Source organism: Canis lupus, chromosome 8, assembly GCF_011100685.1.
Source record: "Canis lupus familiaris isolate Mischka breed German Shepherd chromosome 8, alternate assembly UU_Cfam_GSD_1.0, whole genome shotgun sequence".
Lineage (NCBI taxonomy): Eukaryota > Metazoa > Chordata > Mammalia > Carnivora > Canidae > Canis > Canis lupus.
Window position 1 is genome coordinate 22704956 of NC_049229.1, and position 20713 is coordinate 22725668.

The 20713-nt window shown below is 34.2% G+C and overlaps 1 protein-coding gene across 6 annotated transcripts in view; it reads left to right on the forward strand.

Moving 5' to 3' along the window:
- The window catches only part of TOGARAM1 (TOG array regulator of axonemal microtubules 1), a 78622-nt gene extending 60380 nt beyond the window's left edge, over nt 1-18242 (forward strand). For 4 of the 6 annotated variants that reach the window (XM_038544601.1, XM_038544605.1, XM_038544602.1 and 1 more), the window contains 7 exons: nt 696-822; nt 1464-1582; nt 3437-3520; nt 10666-10855; nt 12953-13172; nt 15720-15806; nt 16416-18242. In XM_038544601.1, the coding sequence (XP_038400529.1) occupies nt 696-822; nt 1464-1582; nt 3437-3520; nt 10666-10855; nt 12953-13172; nt 15720-15806; nt 16416-16669 (1081 nt within the window). In that variant the 3' untranslated portion in view covers nt 16670-18242. The remainder of the gene's footprint in view (nt 1-695; nt 823-1463; nt 1583-3436; nt 3521-10665; nt 10856-12952; nt 13173-15719; nt 15807-16415) is intronic. The other 2 variants (XM_038544604.1, XM_038544606.1) reach the window with 1 other exon arrangement.
- The last annotated feature ends 2471 nt before the right edge of the window (nt 18243-20713 follow it).

Sequence of the window (20713 nt, forward strand, 5' to 3'; positions counted from 1 at the left end):
TCCCATGTTGGGCTCCCTGCATGGAGCCTGCTTCTTTCTCTGCCTGTGTCTCTGCCCCTCTCTCTCTCTGTGTGTCTCTCATGAATAAATAAATAAAATTTAAAAAAAAAAGTAAAGTTTATATACCATAACAAAAAACTTAGTTTGGAGAGCGTTACACATTCATTATGTATCATCCATGATTTTTCAACTAACTTTGGGTGTGTTTTTGGTAGCAAAGAATAGGTTTTTAAAGAATTGGAACCCAGGTAAGTTTTAGCAGCGGGAAAAAGGAAAGAGGATAAGAAATATAAAAAATACAGACCTTGGGAAGGTTAACTTAGGTCAGAACACCTCTGACCAATAGGTGAGCAGCAAAAGCTCACTGAGCGGAGAGCCCAGGACAAAGACAAACTTATCCTAACTCACAGTTCTGCCAAATATCAGCCCTGATATGGACCACAGTACCTGAAAAGTAGAATTCAAACTTTTGGTTCTCCAAAAAGAGATTTGAAGATTTGGAGCTTAGTAGTTTTAAAAGTGAGGGACAGGAGAATGCTGTACTCCAGTTAGTATAACTACATTTCAGTGGCTTATTTAAGATAGGGATGACGATATTAACAGGTTTTTTTCTATTAAAAAAAAAATTGCATCTAAGGACAGAAATTGAGCTTAAGATATATGAAATTATTTGCGTATTTCTCAAATATCCATAGGTACTATGGTCGGAAGATGCTTTTCCTTATGATGTGTCATCCAAACTTTGATAAAATGCTTGAAAAATATGTTCCATCCAAAGATTTGCCATATATTAAGGAATCTGTTAAAAGCTTACGGCAAAAGGTATGTGGAAAAAGTTTATTTTGTAAACATCTTTAAAAGCAAGTACCAGGAAGCTAAAGGTAGAAGTAATAACTTCTTTGATTATTTCTCTATTAACCATTCAGAATATAGCTACAGTAGCATTTCAACAACTACAAGTGAACAACTTGCAATCCACATTCATAGTGTCACTGTTTATTGAATAGAAGTTTGATATTTAGTAGAATATAAATGTGCTTTATTGGAGTTACAAGACTTGGGTTTGAATCAAGACTTGGATTTGAGAATTAGCCAACTATACAACGTTAGATACATCATTTCTTTAACCTGAATTTTTTTATTTTTATGAGATAGAGAGGTTTAAGAAGAATAGTTATAAAATATAGCATATTAATTTTTAAAATTTTAAAATTTTACCCAGCCAATATCTTTCCTATTAGTTGATCACATATTTGTTTTATTTACTAATTAGAAGGTATTTTATGTATTTTTTATTTTATATATTGATACCCATTAAAGCATAAGCATAGCTGATTATTAAAATGTATTCATTTATAAAAAGATCAATAATGTCTTCTATGAAAATTACATAGTATAAATTATTTCACTTTACTAGTTTTAAGAGTTTTATTACACTGCCTTTCTTTATATTACTTTTAAAGGGCTTGGGAGAGATACCACTAGATACTCCTTCAGCGAAAGGAAGACGATCTCATACTGGCACTGTTGGAAATACAAGGTCATCATCTATTTCTAGAGATGCTTTTAATTCAGCTGAAAGGTAGGGTCATTTGATATTCCACATCATTAGAAAAATTACTCCCCAGTGATAGTAGTCTCATTTGGATGTTTTTATGAACAATCCCAGGGGTTTTGTCAAAACTTAATGGAGTTTTAAAAGATGGTAAGGACTTAGAAAGTGTGAGGTAATTATATTTAATAAAGCAATTATATTCTCACAGCAACTGGCTTTTATATGCACTAACCATTATTAAAGCTTTTGTGCTGTTGAACTTGTCAATATTAGACCTGTGTTGGATAATTCTGATTAATTTGATTTTAATTTATAGCCTTTACTTTTTCCCTTTGATTATAAAAGTAGTACATAATTATGACTAGTGAAAAAAATTTAGAAAATCCAACTTTAGAAAATCCAAACATTAAAAGAAGAATTTAACCAATTTAACCAATCACCTATGGTGCCACCAACCAGTGTTGTTCATTTTAGCCATTCTGACTAGTGCTAAGTGATATCTCATTGTAGTTTTGATTTATATTTCCCTGATGATGAGTGATCTTTTCATGTGTCTGTACATTTATCATGTGACATATATGGTATGTCATTTATTTACAAATATCCTCTCCCATTCCATAGAATGCCTTTAGTTTTGTTGATTTTTTTTTATAAAGTCCCAATAGCTTTTTTTTGCTTTTGTTTCCCTTGCCTTAGGAGACATATCTAATAAGAAGTTGCTACAGCCAATGTCAAAAAGGTTACTTCCTGTGTTCTCCTCTAGGATTTTGATGGTTTCCTGTCTCATATTTAGGTCTTTCCTCCATTTTGAGTTTATATTTTTGTATGGGGTAAGAAAGTGGTCCAGTTTCATTCTTTTGCATGTTGCTGCCCAGTTTTCCCAACACCAGTTATTGAAAAGAACATCTTTTTTCCATGGAATATTCTTTCCGGCTTTGTCAAAGATTAGTTGACCATATAGTTGTGGGGTCAATTCTGGGTTTTCTTTTTTTTTTTTTTTTTTTTTAATTTCATTTATTTATTCATGAGAGATACAGAGAGAGAAGCAGAGACATAGGCAGAGGGAGAAGCAGGTTCCATGCAAAAAGCCTGATGTGGAACTCGATCCCAGGAATCTGGGATCAGCCACTGAGCCACCCAGGTGTTCCCAGTTCTGGGTTTTCTATTCTGTTCTGTTGATCTGTGTTTTGACTTTTGTGCCAGTACCATACTGTCTTGATCACTACAGCTTTGTAATATAACTTAAAGTCTGGAATCATGATGCCTCCAGCTTTGCTTTGCTTTTTTCAAGGTTGCTTTGACTATTCAGGATCTTCGGTGGTTCCATACAAATTAAAGGGTTGTTTGATCTAGCTCCGTGAAAAATGCTGTTGGTATTTTGGTAGCATTTGCATTAAATGTGTACATTGCTTTGGGTGATAACCAAAAAGATAATTTTATTAATCTTTGCTCTTCTAGCCCATGAGCATGGAATATTTTTCTTTGTGTCATCTTTAATTTCTTGCTCAAATGTGTTATAGTTTTTAGAGTACAGATCTTTTACCTCTTTGGTTAGATTTATTCCTAACTATCTTATAGTTTTGGATATAATTGTAAATGGGATTGTTTTCTTAATTTCTCTTTCTGCTGCTTCATTATGGGTGTATAGAAATGCAACATATTTCTGTACATTGATTTTTGTATCCTGTCATTCATTAATCTGTCAGTTGGCAACTTCTTGGTAGATTTTTGAAGTATCATGTCATCTGCAAATAGTGAAAGTGTGACTTCTTCCTTGCCTATTCAGATGCCTTTTATTTCTTTTTATTTTCTGCTTGCTGAGGCTAAGACTTCCAGTACTATGTTATTTAAGTGAGAGTGAACATCCCTGTCTTGTTCCAGACCGCAGAAGAAAAGTTCTGAATTCTTCCCCATTGAGGATGATTTTAGCTTTGGATTTTTCATTATGGCCTTTATTATGTTGAGGTATGTTCCCTCCAAACCTACTTTCTTGAGAGTTTTTATCATAAATGGTTGCTATACTTGGTCAAATCACTTTTCTGCATCTATTGAAAGGATCGTGTGATTCTTTTCTTTTATTAATGTGGTGTATCATGTTGACTGATTTGTGAATATTGAACCACCACTGCAGCCCAGAAATAAATCCCACTTGATCACAGTGAATGATTCTTTTAATGTACTGTTAATTCTCAACAAAATACCAGCAAATTGAAACTTTTGCATTCACGTTCATCAGAATATTGACCTGTAGTTCTCTTTTTTAGTGCAGTCTTTGTCTGGTTTTAGAATCTGGATATTGCTGGCTTCATAGAATGAATTTGGAAGCTTTTGAGAAGAATAGGTATTAACTCTTTGTTAATGTTTTATAGAATTCCCTTGTGAAGCCACCTGGTCCTAACTTTTATATCTTGGGAGATTTTTGATAACTGATTCAATTTCTTTGCTGGTTATGGGTTTCTTCAAATTTTCTGTTTCTTCTCATTTCAGTTTTGGTAGTTTACATGTTTCTAGGAATGCATCCATGTCTTCCAGATTGCCTAATTTGTTGGCATATAATTGCTTATAATATTCTCTTATAATTGTATTTCTTCTCTGTTGGTTGTGATCGTTCCTCTTTCATTCATGGTTTTATTTATTTGCGTCTTTTCTCTTTTCTTTTTATTAATTCTGACTAGGGGTTTATCAATTGTATTAGTTTTTTTACAAGAACCACTGCTGCTTTCATTGATGTGTTTTTAGTTTTATTTTAGAAACTCTTTTTTTAGTTTCTCTTATTGTTTCTGCTCTGATGTTTATTATTTGCCTTCTGCTAGTTTTAGGCTTTGTTGTTCTTTCTATAGCTCCTTTAGATTTAAGGTTAGGTTGTTTATTTGAGATATTTCTTGCTTCTTGAAGTAGGCCTGTATTGTTATATACCTCACTCTTAGGGCCCCCCCTTTTTTAAGATTTTATTTATTTTTTCATGAGAGAGACACACACACACACACAGAAAGAGAGAGAGAGAGAGAGGCAGAGACACAGGCAGAGGGAGAAGCAGGCTTCATGCAGGGAGCCCGATGTGGGACTCGATCCTGGGTCTCCAGGATCACTCCCTGGGCTGAAGGCAGCACTAAACTGCTAATCCACCCAGGCTGCCCTCTTAGAACCCCCTTTGCTGTATCCCAAAGGTTTTGAACCTTCATGTTTTCATTTTTATATGTTGCCATGTATTTTTTTTTTAATTTCTTCTTTGATTTCCTTGTGACCCATTCTTTGTTTAGTAGCATGTGGTTTAACCTCCATGTATTTTAGTCTTTCCAATTTTTTTCTTGTTATTGACCTCAGGTTGTTTTTTTTTTTTTTTAAGATTTTATTTATTCATGAGAGACATACAGAGAAAGAGAGAGAGGCAGAGACATAGGCAGAGGGAGGAGCAGGCTCCATGCAGGGAACCTGACATGGGACTCGATCCTGGGACTCCAGGATCAGATGCTGAGCCAAAGGTGGATGGTTAACCACTGAGCCACCCAGGCGTCCCTGACCTCAAGTTTCCTAGCATTGTGTTAGGAAAATATGCATGGTATAATCTTAAGTCTTTTTGTTCTTGTTTGGGCCTCATTTATGACCTAGTATGTTCTGGAGAATGCCCTGTGTGCACTTGAAAAGAATATATATTCTGCTGCTTTAGGATTGAAATGTTCTAAATGTTTCTGTTAAGTCCTTCTGGTCCAGTCTGTCATTCAAAACCATTGTTTCCTTGTTTATTTTTTGTTTAGGTGATCTGTTCATTGCTACAAGTGGGATATTAAAGCCCCCTACAATTATTGTATTCTTATCAATGCATTCCTTTATGTTTGTTATGAATTGTTTTGTATGTTTGCATCTTCCCAAGTTGGGGGCATAAATATTTACAATTGTTAGCTCTAGTTGGATAGACCCCTTTATTATGAAATAATGCCTTCTTCATCTCTTGTCACAATCTTCAGTTTAAAATCTAGTTTGTCTAAATATTGCTACTTGGGCTTTCTTTTGATGTCCAATTGCATGATAAATGTTTGTCCCCTCACGTTCAATCTGCAGGTGTCTTTATGTCTAAAATGAGTCTCTTGTGCTGCCTTCTTTTGAATTGATTGATTGAGGGGTGTGTGTGTGTGTGTGTGTGTGTGTGTGTGTGTGTGTGATTGTTTTTTGTCGTATTCTATGTATCTCATTGTTTCCGTTTCTGTTTTTTAAGTGATTGTTTTGGGCTATGTAATAAACATACTTTATATACATCTTTACCTTCTCATAGTCTACTTTCAAATAATATTAAATCAGTTTAAATATAATGTAAGTGGGACGCCTGATATGGGACCCAGTCCCGGGACTCCAGGATCACACCCTGAGCTGAAGGCAGACGCTCAACCACTGAGACACCCAGGCGTCCCCATTTCGGCTTTTTTGTAGGTTTTTTTTGTTTTCTGGTTGGTTTGTTTGCTTTGCTATTAAGTTGTATCAGGTCTTTATATATTTTGGGTATTAACCTCTTTCACTTTCCAGGTATATGATATGGAAATGTTTCCTCTCATTCTGTAGGTTATCTCCTCATTTTGTTGATGGATTCTTCTGTGCAGAAGAATATGATCCCACTTTTTATTTTTGCTTTTGTTGTCATATCCAAAAGATTATTTCTGAGACCATTGTCAATGAGCTTACCACCTATGTTTTATTCTACAAGTTTTATGGTCTTACATTCAAATCCCCATGTTTCTAGCAGCATTATTTATAATACCTGAGACATGTAAATAACCTAAGTGCCCATGACAGATGAATGTGTATATATACATGATAGAATATTTTTCAGTCACTAAAAGAATAATAATATGCCATCTGTGACAATACGAATGGACCTTGAATGAAATAAGTGAGACAAAGACAAAAACTCTAATCTCACTTTTATGTAGAATCTAAAGAAAACAAACTCAAAGGTACAGAGAACGGACTGGTGGTTGCCTGAGCCAGGGGGCTAGAGGTGGGCAAATGCATGAAGGTAGTCAGAAGGTACAAATTTACAGTTATAAAATAAATAAGTTCTGGGTATGTAATTTACAACATGGTAACTATAGTTGATAATACAGTAGTGTATATTTGAAAGTTGCTAAGAGTGTAAAACTTTAAAGTTCTCATTATAAGAAAAATTATAACTCTGTGAGGTGATGGATATTAACTACTGTGGTAATCATTTTGCAATATATAAATAAATCCAATCATTATGTTATATACCTTATATGCCTATTAAAAATCATTATGGGGTGCCTGGGTGGCTCCGTTGGTTGACCATCATGATTTTGGCTCAGGTCATGATCTCAGGGTTGTGAGATTGAGCCCCGTGTCAGGCTCTGTGCTCAGCACAAAGTCTCCTTAGAATATCCTCTGCCTCTCCCCCCAACTTACATGCATTCTCTCTCTCCCAAATAAATAAATAAATAAATAAATAAATAAATAAATAGAATATTTTTTTAAAAGCCATTAAACAATAACATATTGTGGGGATTATAATACATATAAGAAGTAAAATACATGACAAAATTATCTTAAGGGGATGCCTGGGTGTCTCAGTTGTTTAAGTATCTGGTTCTTTATTTTGGCACAGATCATGATCTCAGGGTTGAGATCAAGCCCTGCATTGGGCTCCACTCTCAGTGCGGAGTCTGCTTGTCTCTCTTCCTCTGCTCCTCCCCATGCTCACACTCTCTAAAATAAGTAAATAAAATATTCTAAAAATAGCTTAAAAGATGAAAGAGGAGTATACTGCTGTAAGATTCTTACATTATATTTATTTATTTTTTTAAAGATTTGATTTATTTATTCATGAGAGACACAGAGAAAGAAAGAAGCAGAGACATAGGCAGAGGGAGAAGCAGGCTCCATGCAGGGAGCTTGATATGGGACTTAATCCTGGGGCTCCAGGATCAAGCCCTGAGCAGAAGGCAGATACTCAACCACTGAGCCATCCATGCATCTCTTTTTGATGGATTTTATTTATTTATTTTTAAACATTTAAAGATTTTATTTATTTATTCATGATAGACGTAGAGAGAGAGAGGCAGAGACACAGGCAGAGGGAGAAGCAGGCTCCATGCTAGGAGCCCGACGTGGGACTCAATCCTGGGACTCCAGGATCGTGCCCTGGGCCAAAGGCAGGCGCTAAACCGCTGAGCCACCCAAGGATCCCTCTTTTTTATGGATTTTAAATGCAGTTGTTTCTTTTCTTTTTTTTTTTTTTTAATTTATTTTTTATTGGTGTTCAATTTACTAACATACAGAATAACCCCCAGTGCCCGTCACCCATTCACTCCCACCCCCCGCCCTCCTCCCCTTCTACCACCCCTAGTTCGTTTCCCAGAGTTAGCAGTCTTTACGTTCTGTCTCCCTTTCTGATATTTCCCACACATTTCTTCTCTCTTCCCTTATATTCCCTTTCACTATTATTTATATTCCCCAAATGAATGAGAACATATAATGTTTGTCCTATTCAGAAAGTTTCAGGATACAAAATCAATATACAAAAATCAGTGGCATTTCTACATACTAACAACAAACTTCTGAAAAACATATTAAGAAACAACTGCATTTTTTTCTTAATATGTTTTTCAGAAGTTTGTTGTTAGTATGTAGAAATGCCACTGATTTTTGTATATTGATTTTGTATCCTGAAACTTTCTGAATTGATTGACTGGTTTCTTAGTTTATTTGGTAGAGTCTTTGGGGTTTTCTATATATGGTTGACTCTTGGACAATGCAGGGGTTAAGGGCATCAACCATCGTGCAGTTGAAAATCCACATATAATTTTTGACTTCCCCCCAAATTAACTACTAATAGCCTACTGTTGACCAGAAGCCTTTACTTGATAAACAATAAACAGTTGATTAACACGTTTTGAATATTTTATATACTATACCCTTATAGTAAAGTAAGCTAGAGAAAAGAAAATGTTAATAAAAATCATAAGGAAGAAAAAATGTATTTACAGCACTCTACTGTAAAAAATCCACATGTAAGTGGACCTGCATAGTGCAAATCCATGTTGTTTAAGGGTCGACTGCATAATATCATGTCATCTGTGTATAGAGTCAATTTTACCTCTTTCTTTCCAATTTGGAGACTTCTATTTTTTTTTCCCTGCATAATTACTCTAGTTAAGACATCCTGTATTGTGTTGAATAAGAGTGTAGAGAGTGGGTATCCTTATCTTATTCCTGTTATCAGAGAAAAGGCTTTCAGCTTTTCATCGTTGAGTATGATGTTAGCTCTGGGCTTGTCATACTTGTCTTTATTATGTTCAGGTATGTTCCATCTGTATCCAGTTTGTTGATGGCTATTGAATTTTGTCAAATGCTTTATCTGCATCTGTTGAGATGATCATATGATTTTCATCCTTCATTTTGCTAATATGATGGATCACATTAATTGACTTGGAGATGTTGAACCATTCTTGCATCCCTGGAATAAATACCCCTTGGTCATTCTGTATGATCCTTTTAATGTATTGCTGATTCAGTTAATATTTTGGTGTTTTTTGCATCTGTGCTCCATGATCATTTTTAATGCATACTCTCTTTTAATAAATTTTATTGATATTAATACCTAGTGAGTACCTGCCTCCATTTCGCTCTTACTGTATCTTTTCCCTCTAAGATATAATCACTGTTATTTTACTATCAAGTCCATTTTGTTTTAAAATATCAAAAGGACATCTTTGAACACAAGTTTCAGTAATTAAAAGGCTTCTTGAGGTGTTCTTGTTTTACTCTTTTAATTTATTTACCTTTTATGTATCATACTTCTCAGTTTAAATATTAATTTAATCCTCTATTTTTATCATTGTATAGAATTAATCATTTCACAAATTAATCTCACATCATTTTTTAAAAGATTTTATTTATCTATTTATGAGAGACACAGAGAGAAGGCAGAGACATAGACAGAGGGAGAAGCAGGCTCCTCACAGGGAGCCCAATGTGGGACTTGATCCCAGAACTCTGGGACTATGCCCTGAGCTGAAGGCAGACGCTCAACTGCTGAACCACCCAGGCATCCCTGGATCAATTTATTTAAGGAAATTAAAAATAATGAGTAAATACATATAAGATCTGCATTCTAGATCACCATCCTGTGCCTACTTTTAGGATGATACTGCATCATTCGTTAATCACTGCTCTTAAGACAACTTTAGTGCCATTTTTAATAATAGTAGTCAGAAAAATGGTAACTGGCAATTCTTACCATTGTCTTTAAGATCTGTCAATTTGCGTGACACTTTAGTTTCAAAGGTATCATTCCTCTGCTGTATTGAGTCACCCCTTTATAGCAATAAAAAACATATACTAGTAATAGTAAGTCATTGGAATAGCAAATCCTGCTAGTGTCAAGATTCTAGTTTTCTCATGCAAAATCAAATGGATATTTTGAGTTAACATAGCAAGCCTGAGACTACTATTTTTAGAAAGTCCTACTTACAATGTTAGCCCTTGGTTGGCATCCAGGAACTAGGATTTAAGGAGGATTGCCACTGTTCTTTAACTAGTAAGAGTAGTTTACTGTACCACAATAATTTGAGTAAACAATATGTTTTATGCTGGAAGACCAGCTTTGCTTCTGGGAGCCTGAAATTTCAGTATATCCTAGGCAGAGGACCAACCATGACCAACGCCCAGTAAAAACCCTGAGCAGTGAGTCTCTAATAAGGTTCATTGGTAGACAACATTTCCCATGTGTTGTCATGGGTTGCTGCTGGAGTAATTAAGTTTGTTCTGTATGACTCCACTGGGAAAGGACCCCTGGAAGCTTATATCTAGTTTTAGCCAGACTTTGACCCTTGCACTTTTTCCCCTTCCTGATTTTGCTTTGTATCCTTCTGTTGTAATAAATCTTAGCTGTGAGTAAGAACTACGTGCTGAATCCTATGAGTCCTTCTAGTAAATCACGAAACTCAGGAGATTTTAGGGGCCACCAACACAGCTATTTGGCTAACGGTTAGATCACTTTGTGAATTATTGAAAAATAAATGTGTATTAAGAACTGTTCATTATGTTTATATTTCTTATTGGAATTTAATAATGAAATTAAATTTACCTTTCTTTGACTTTAGAGAAGTAACTGAAGTCCGTGACATCACCAGAAAATCAGTTCCCCGCAATTCCTTAGAAAGTGCTGAATATATTAAAGTCATAACCAGTTTATTAAATGCAAAAGACTTCCGTGATCGTATTAATGGGATTAAGCAGCTTTTATCAGATACTGAAAACAATCAAGAGCTTGTTGTTGGAAACATTGTGAAGGTAATGAACTATAAAAATTAATTTTCATTCTCAATATGTGGCTAACAGCTCATTTGTATAAAAAATTGCCCTAAATCTTAGTACCTTACATATATTATTTTAAAATGTTAAACTTAGTGAGAAGAATGGATTGCTTAGGTTTTGCTGTATTAAAAACATTCTAGACCAATTCAAAGTAATTGGGGAAAAATAAGAAAATAGCTGCTTATTTATCTAAATTCTCCCACTAGGTGGTAACTTCTTGAAAGCTCTGTATTCTCAGAGCTCTTGGGACCTGACATTCAGTGACTATATGTTGAGTGAATCAATAAATATTTTAAGAACCAGGGCATTTAAGAGCTCTCATATTATTTAAGAATAGATATTAAAGTTTTTATGTGTAGATTAGAAATCATGGGGGGGAGGGTTGTTTGTTTTTAAGATTTTATTTATTTATGCCTGAGAGCCACAGAGAGAGAAACAGAGAGAGGCAGAGACACAGGCAAAGGAAGAAGTAGCCTCCATTCAGGAAGCCCAATGCGGGACCCGAGGATCACGGCCTGAGCTGAAGGCAGACGCGCAACCACTGAACCACCCAGGCGTCCCAAGATTAGAAATCTTGTATACATTATATACCAACCCTTTAGGAAGATACCAAGAAATAGAAAAGGGGGTAGTAATAAATGAGTGTAGATGATTTATGCTTCTTCAGAGTTAGTTCAGTTAGTTCCATTAGTAATTTATTAACTAAATTCCATTTTAAATTTGTATTTATGTTCATTAAACTTGGCCAAAGTACCATAACTACTCTTTTTTTTTTTTTAAAGATTTTATTTATTTATTCATGAGAGAGGCAGAGACATAGAGGGAGAAGCAGACTTCTCACAGGGAGCCCAATGTGGGACTCCATTCCAGAACCCCAGGATCACGCCCTGAGAAGGTAGATGCTCAACCACTGAGCTACCCAGGCATCCCCCATTACTACTAATTCCAGTAGTGCTGTGTCTTAATTTTCAGAAGAAAAATACCATATTATCATGCCATGGGCACCAGAAAGTTACATTTTCTGATATCTGTTGAGTAAATATAAATCTTTTGGGAAGCCTATTTGTACCATGAAAAATTTTATTTATATATATTATGTGAAAGATGTATATGTATATATCTTAGCCTCACAGATTAGCTCTTCACTCACTTGATGTGACTAAATATTTGCTTACCATTCCCTTAATATACCTTAAGCTTATAAATATTTGCTTACCATTCCCTTAAGATACCTTAAGCTTATGAAAGTTAAGAATTCTAAAGAGCAAAGAATAATTGTTAAAGTAATCAGGTATTAAGGGCAGCCCAGGTGGCTCAGTGGTTTAGCGCCGCCTTCAGCCCAGGGTATGATCCTGGAGAGACTCGGGATTGGGTCCCACGTCAGACTCTCTGCATGGAGCCTGCTTCTCCCTCTGCCTTGTGTCTCTGCCTCTCTCTCTCTCTCCCTCTGTGTCTCTCATGAATAAATAAATAAAATCTTAAAAAAAAAAATAAAGTAGTCAGGTATTAATAGGTAATAATAAAAATTTAACTCTGAAATTGCATATAAAATTCTCATAAGACACTCACTTAAACTGAAACTAAATCAGCTCTCTGTGGTAAAACTTACATGTCTAATTTTGTTATGAATAGGGATAAAAATAGAAACTTTTCTTGAGTTCTTAGAGTTGGCTAACTTTGTACCTTCCAAAAAATAGCATTTTTGTCACATTTACAGTAAGCCAGTCATCTTCCTACTAAGCCAAATTTCTCAACCTTAATTTATTAGTATGTCTTTTTGGGTGATTTTTGAAGACTTGTCTCTTTCCTATAAGTAGTTTTGAGACTTAAATTTAGCATCCAAACTTTTATATTTGTTATATATTATTAATTTTGTATGTAAAATTATATTAAAATGTACATATTTATATATTTTTTTATTTTATAAAATTCCTATTATCTAAGTTCAGGTTAAATAAAATGTTGTGTGTATGTTTTTAACAGTATATTAACAGGATAAATACTAAAGAATGCCAAAAAGAATTTAAATGATTATAAACATTACTTCACTTTAATTTACCAATTTACTTTCAGATCTTTGATGCTTTTAAATCTCGACTTCATGATTCCAATAGTAAAGTAAATCTGGTGGCTCTAGAAACAATGCACAAAATGATTCCTTTGCTTAGAGATAACTTATCTCCTATAATCAACATGCTAATTCCAGCAATAGTAGATAACAATCTGAATTCTAAGAATCCAGGCATCTATGCTGCTGCCACAAATGTTATTCAGGCACTGAGTCAGCATGTAGGTAAGAAATCTTTACTTTGGCACTCAAATTATTTTGAATTTTGTATTTTCTGATTTTACATGTGATATTTTTTTATAATGTTGAAATCATAGATAGTCAATATTTTGTCATTTAATGTTGTAATAGTCTCAGTAGTATTTTAAATTATTTTTAGAGATAAAATGCTTTACTATTAAATTGACTTTATCTCCCCTTGTTTTTGACTTTTTAGTTCCTTTTGTCTACCTCAGTCTCACATCTGATGCAAAATTCACTTTAAATGGATCAGATTTAAATGTAAAACTTAACTGTAGAACTTTTAAGGATAACATAGGCAGAAATCCTTAGGACCTGAGGGCTTGGTGAAGAGTTGTTAGCATGACACATGATGGATGACAGTAAAAGCATGATCCATAAAAGGTGACAAATTAGACCTCAGCAAAATTAAAAATGTTTGCTCTGCAAAAGACCCTAGTAAGTACATAAAGAGACAAACTACTGATTGGAAGAAAGTATTTGCATACCACATATCTGGGAAGAACTCATAGTATATAAAAAACTCTCAAAATGGAACATTAAAACAAACAATCCAGTTAGAAAATGGACAAAGGACATGAAGAAACATTTCACTGAAGAGAATATATGGGTGGTGAATAGATACATGAAAAGCTGTTCAACATCCTGAGTCATTAGGGAAATATAAAATGCAAGTTAAGATCATGATCACTACACAAGTATGTTAGTCTGCTGACTGCTATAACAAACTACTACAGACTGGATGGTGTGAAAACAAACATTTACTTCTCACAGTTCTGAGGCAGGAAAGTTTGAGGTCAAGATGCCAATGGTTTTAGTGTCTGGTGAGGGCCTACTTCCTGGTTCCTAGATGGCCCCATCTTCTGTTTTTGTCTTCACACGATGGAAGGGACATGGAAGCTTTCTGGGGCATCTTTAATAAGAGCACCAATCCCATTCATGAGGGTTCCACCTTCATTACCTAATCACCTCCCAAAGGCCTCTCACCTCCAAATACCGTAACATTGGGGATTGGGTTTCAACATATGGATTTTGGAGGACACAGACATTCAGTTTATAACAGTATTAGGACAGCTAAAATTAAAAAGCGGGATAACACCAAATGCTAACAAGATTTCAGAGAAACTAAATATCTGCTACATTGCTAGTGAGAATGTAAATAAAATGGTGTAGCCACTCTAGAAAAGAGTTTGGCAATTTCATAGAAAAGCTAAACTACACTTATCATATAACCCATCAGTTGCATCCTTAGGCATTTATTCCAGAGAAATGAAAACTCACTTTCATCCAAAAATCTATACACTATTCATAACAGCTTTATTTGCAATAGCCAAAAATAGCAGACAACTTAAATGTAATTCAGTGGGTTAATAGTGAAAAAATGTGTGATGCATCCACACCATAGAAAAGTATTTAAATAATAAAGTAGTATGATGGATTCACACAACAATTTGGATGAATCTAAAGGGCATTATGCTCAGTGAAAAAAGACAGTCCCAAAAGGTCACATGCGTAGGATTCCATCTCAAAATATTATCTCAGATTAGTGGCTATCAGGGTTTAGGGGTGGAAGCAGGGATTGGATATGACAATAAAGAGAACACTAGAGAGATCTTTATGGGATAGAATAGTTCTGTATGTTAATTGCAGTGATCATTACACAAATCTACACATGTGATAAAATGACAGAACCATACACATGTAGGGGCATCTAGCTGGCTCATTTGTTAGAGCATGTGACTTTTGATCTCAGGGTCATGAGTTCAAGCCCCACATTGTGTGTAGACCTTACTCTAAAAAAAAAAAAATTAATAAAGAAGGTGAATGATGCAGCTTAGAACTTTGTACATGTATTGTATTGATGTCAGATTCCTTGTTTGATGTGTACTATAACCATATAAGATGTAACCTTTGGTGAAAGATACACAGGACCTTTTTTGTACTATCTTTGCAATTTCCTGTGAATCTATGATTATTACAAAATCAAAACTTTGAAAAAATCAGTAAAGATAAAAACTACTCCCAGAAAACCCTTTTTTTCTGTTTTTTGGGGGCTTTTTTTGTTTGTTTTTAAAGATTTATTTGTTTATTTATTCATGAGAAACACAGAGAGAGAGAGAGAGAGAGAGAGAGAGGCAGAGGGAGAAGCAGGCTCCATGCAAGGAGCCTGATGTGGGACTTGATCCCGGGTCTCCAGGATCACACCCTGGGCTGCAGGCGGCGCTAAACCGCTGCGCCACCGGGGCTGCCCTTTTTGTTTGTTTTTGATAAACCTATGTAATATTTTTTGGAATAAGATGCCTGGAAGATGGGCAATTCTTTTGCTTTTTTATACCATATGATATCTCTTTTAATACTCTGTGAGATATTTTTATATATTTGCTATATTATTTTATTAAGGTTTTATAGATGATATTAGGTAGCGATTGCATAAATTTAAAATCTTTGCATGAATATATTTTCCTTTCAGTGCTATGTAATGGAAACTAAGATCTCATAATTCTTTATATATCTGTATTCTTTTTTTTTTAGACAATTACTTGCTTCTACAGCCATTTTGCACAAAAGCTCAGTTTTTAAATGGAAAAGCAAAACAGGATATGACTGAAAAGCTTGCTGGTAAGTATTTTTTAATTGCTATTTCTAAAGAAATTTTATTAACTAAGGATAAGCTGATAGGCATTTCAATTTAATTTTGGGATAACTACCAAATTCAGTATCATTACTCACAGTGTAGAAATAAATTGCATAATGATCCATATGAGAAACTTTTAAGACTTAACAAAAAAAAACTTTTATAAAAGTTTTTAACCTTTTTTTTCCAGTATTTATTTCGTCTTCTTGTCAGTAGAAATAATACAGGAAAAATAAAAAGACATTAAAATCAGTTTAGTGCTCTTAGAAAACTATTTCAAATGATGTGTTTTATAAAAGATCAGTGAGTTAAAAATATATATATATGTTTTTATTTTATGTAACTACATGAGATGAGTTTTGGATCTAATTCCTGTCCTTACTACTTTTGCCTGAATTAAGTTGACATATATGAAATTCTAATATTTAAAGATACCAATTTTTAGAAGGAAAGTTTCTGACCTTACTTTTCTTTAAAATGCCTGACATTTTAGAACAAATGGTATAGAGAAGAAGTTTAGTATATTTTGTATCCTTTTTAATTAACAAAACTTGAATTTTTTTTAAACATCACTATTTATTTTTACATTTCAGATATTGTTATGGAACTTTATCAAAGGAAGCCCCATGCCACCGAACAGAAAGTGTTGGTTGTTTTATGGCATCTCTTAGGGAACATGACAAATAGTGGCTCTTTGCCTGGAGCTGGAGGAAATATACGAACAGCCACAGCTAAATTATCAAAAGCACTTTTTGCACAAATGGGCCAGAATCTATTAAATCAGGCTGCATCTCAACCACCACATATCAAAAAGAGTTTAGAAGAATTGCTTGATATGACGATATGAAATGAATTATGCATCTTTGAAATATAATATGAAGAAAATTGTTTACATAATGACAAATGGAACTTTTTTAAAGTTACATTTTCAGTGCCTGCACTTCATCTAGTAAATTAAGGCAATGGTTATTTGTATTTGCAGCCAGTGAGTACACATCTGCCTTCTATCAACCCTACCATTTGCACCCATCACGTAAAAACCTAAAGTAATTAATATAACCCTAATATTCATGAAATCTGAGGCACATAGAATGAATCCAATTATATTATTTTTGAGGAAAGTCCTGCTCATTTGCACTATTCTATAGAAATCACAATTCATTGCCCCGTATGTACAATTAGATTTGTAATTAAAAATATACTTTTTATTATGTAATCATGTTCTGCTATGTCTCATTACTCAGCCTTATTTAATGAAGTGAAAGAAAAGTCATTGAACTATGTTAATACAAACTAACTTTTGTGTGCTATTTGTGAAAAACATGTATTTCTAAAATCAGTTCGCTAATATGATTGTGCAGTATTAGCTTGCTTTTGCTGCTGTGTTAATGTGATATATTTGCTTACCATTTGGGTTAAATCATCTACATAATTGTGAAATTTAACAAGTTATAATGAAGCATGATGACCAAAGTTTTAGAAAACACTTAAAACATTTTAAATGCACGTTAAAGAAAACGTGTTGAATGTAACTTCCCTATTTTTGTGTGCAAACACTAAATTTTATTTCTATATGTCCCAACATTTATAAAGGTGTTATTTTGCTGCCCAGTTGTGTAATTCTCAAAAATAGTGCCAGGTCTTCTATAGCTTTTCTCAGAATTCTTGGGCTATAAGTACTGTATGCATCTGAAAAAGAAAAGGATGTTATAAAAATAAAAGGATTTATTTCTGTAGATGTGTGAGAGGTGTCCTATTTTTCCACCTTCCAGATATGTTAAAATTAAAAAAAATATATTTTAATATTGACTTATTACTTTCACTTGGTATAATTGATAATAATACTGACCTATTTCTATTGACCTAACAATAGACCTGGGTTATAATTCCAGCTTTAGAGGAAATGATCCGTGTGACCTTGGTCAAGTCACTTGCCAGGTCTAGGTCCAGTTTTCTCATTTCTAAAATGTGAGGGCTGGATTAGGTGATTTTTAAGGTTCTCTCTTGTTCTAAAATTCTGTGCTTCTGTCGTAGATTACTCGGTGATCACTTTATTACAATTGTGAACTATCCTTGTTCTTTTTTACTTCTTATGTCATTGACTGGTTTTCTAATGTATTTGGCTGCCTTTTAAATTGTGATTCTTTGTATTACTCCATGACTGCTGAGGGAATAAAAGGGGTTTTACAACAATTCGAAGCTAAGCTGAATGGAAAGTAAAGACTTGGTTACCATGGAAAGTAAAGACTTGGTTACCTTTTCTGTTTGTAGGTATTGTTATATATATATTCATAGTTACATATATGCTTTTTAAAAATGCTTTATCTTTTCTTCTAAGTGTATTTTATGTTTCTATAGTTTAGGTCTGAAGTTGACAAACCTTCTGTAAAGGACCAAAAAGTAAATATTTTTGGCAAGGAGATTGTGATATATTTTTTTTGTTTTTTGTTTTTATTTTTTTTAAAGCCCTTTAAAAATGTAAAAAACATTCTTAGTTCAAATCAAACAAAAATAGATCTCTGGCATAGTTTGTCAGCACCTGGTTTAGACTCTTGATGTCAGTTGTAAATCTGAAATCATCATTAAATTTTGCTTTAGCTCTCAGTGGTATACACCATTGAAACAATAGTCACAGATTCCAAGTATTGTTAATTTTGACCATTGTCCTTGTGTCATTGTAAATGTGCCTACTAAATTCGCATTGATTGATTGTTGGATATATTGAAGGTAAATTTTAAATTTCAAAGGCAAAAGACCATTACTTTATGTATAAGCTTAATTATCCCTTTTAAAAAAAATATGTATACTACGAATTTTCCATTGAAAAAGTACAGTAAAGGGGCGCCTGGGTGGCTCAGTCAGGTAGGCCTTCTTCTCAGGTCATGATAGCAGGGTCCTGGGATTGAGCCCTGTGTTGGGCTTCCCTGCTCAGCAGGAAGTCTCCTTTTTCCTCTCCCTCAGCCCCTCCCCCCTGCTCATACGTGCACAATCTTTCTCTCTCTCAAAAAAAAAAATCAATAAAATCTTAAAAATAAAAATACAATAAATATAATCACTACTACTAATATGAGGACTTTACATAGAAAATACTCATTGTGTAACAGAGTCCCAAGCCTTAAAGATTTCCTCTATTTTAGTAACTTATTGATATTGAACACTCAGAAATCTAGCACTCTGTTATCAAGAATTGTTATCAATCCAGAAGTCAACAAAGAATTTGGGGGACTGATCACTGATTGAAAGAACTAAAGGAGCCGAAAGACTGAATAAATTGGAATGAAGGAATTCTTTGTACAAGCAATAATAATAAAAAAGTTTATCCCCATCATCAGTGCAACTAAAAACTAAAAAAATTTAAATGGCATAAATAACCAGTGGAATCTATATCATATAGTCGTTGAAAATGTTAAATAATCACAGGACAATATCCATAGTGTGTTAAAAAAAAAAAAAAAGCCTGACCTCAAAATAAATACAGTTTCTCTAACATATATGCACACAGAAAATAGAACTGGAATTATATACCTCTAACAACATGTTAAACTATAGTAAACTATGAGTAAAGAAGTTAATTTTTTTAGTTTACTATTAGGCAGTTTCTATTTTTTCAGAAATGAGCAACATGTATTGCTTATGTAATATAATTTAAATTACAATAAGTGAAAGTCTGAAGAGAATCTGAAGAAAAGGTAATGTGAGAAAGAATATGGCAAAAAAAGAATGAATATTAGTACTAAGGGAAGTGAAAATAACTAGAAAGGAGATGACAAAGGGAAGCAAGTTACTATAAAGAGCTTAACACTGATTTAGAAAGCATTGATTTGGAACCTCGTTTGTTTATTTTTAAGATTTTTATTTATTCATGACAGACACAGAGAAAGAGAGGCAGAGACATAGGCAGAGGGAGAAGCAGGCTGCCCATGGGGAGCCCGATGTGGGACTCCCAACAGGAGACTCTGGGATGACACCTGGAGCCGAAGGCAGACACTCAACCACTGAACCACCTAGGTGTCACTGGAACCTAATTTTATTATTACTTACCAAACGTTACGTATGTTCTGAGTTACTGTGGGATCCAAAATTAAAATGGGATTATGTATACGAAAACATTTGTAAATCTCAAATTTTCTACAAAGGTAATTTATTCCCAAGAGCAAATAAAAAAAAAAAAAAAAACAAGCACAAACCCTATACAAATCTTTAGTGCTAGGATAAGTTAAGCTACTTACTTCATTGCTAGTTAGAGGATTGAATATGTCAAACAGGCAAAATCAATTAAGCACTATATTATTGATTTGTGGTGTCATAGCATGTACTGTAAAAGAGAACCTAAATTCTCACTTCACAGTTAAACTCCGGGCAGAACAATGGATAAACATAGGCTTAAATTTAGGCATTAAAGTGATTTACAGATTTAAGCAAAGTAGTCAATTAAAAAATACATGTAATATAAGTGCTTGGGTAGCTCAGTTGGTTAAGCATCCAACTCTTGGTTTTGACTTCCATCATCATCTCAGGGTGCTAAGATCAAACAAGATGTGGAGCCTGCTTGAGATTCTCTCTCCTCTCTGCACCCCCCAACCCCCACTCATGCACGTGCTACAAATAAATATCTTTTTTTAAAAATACATGTAATGGGACAACATTATGTAAAATGAAGATAGAATAATCTGGTGGGGGATGCCTGGGTGACTCAGTGGTTGAGCATCTAACCTTGGCTCAGTGTGATCACCAAGGTCCTAGGATCGAATCCCATGTCGGGCTTCCTGCACGGAGCCTGCTTCTCCCTCTGCCTGTCCCTGCCCCTCTCTCGCTCTCTCTGAATAAATAAATAAATCTTTAAAAAATAAAACTCTGACCCAAAGGGACTAATGGATTTTATCAAATGTTC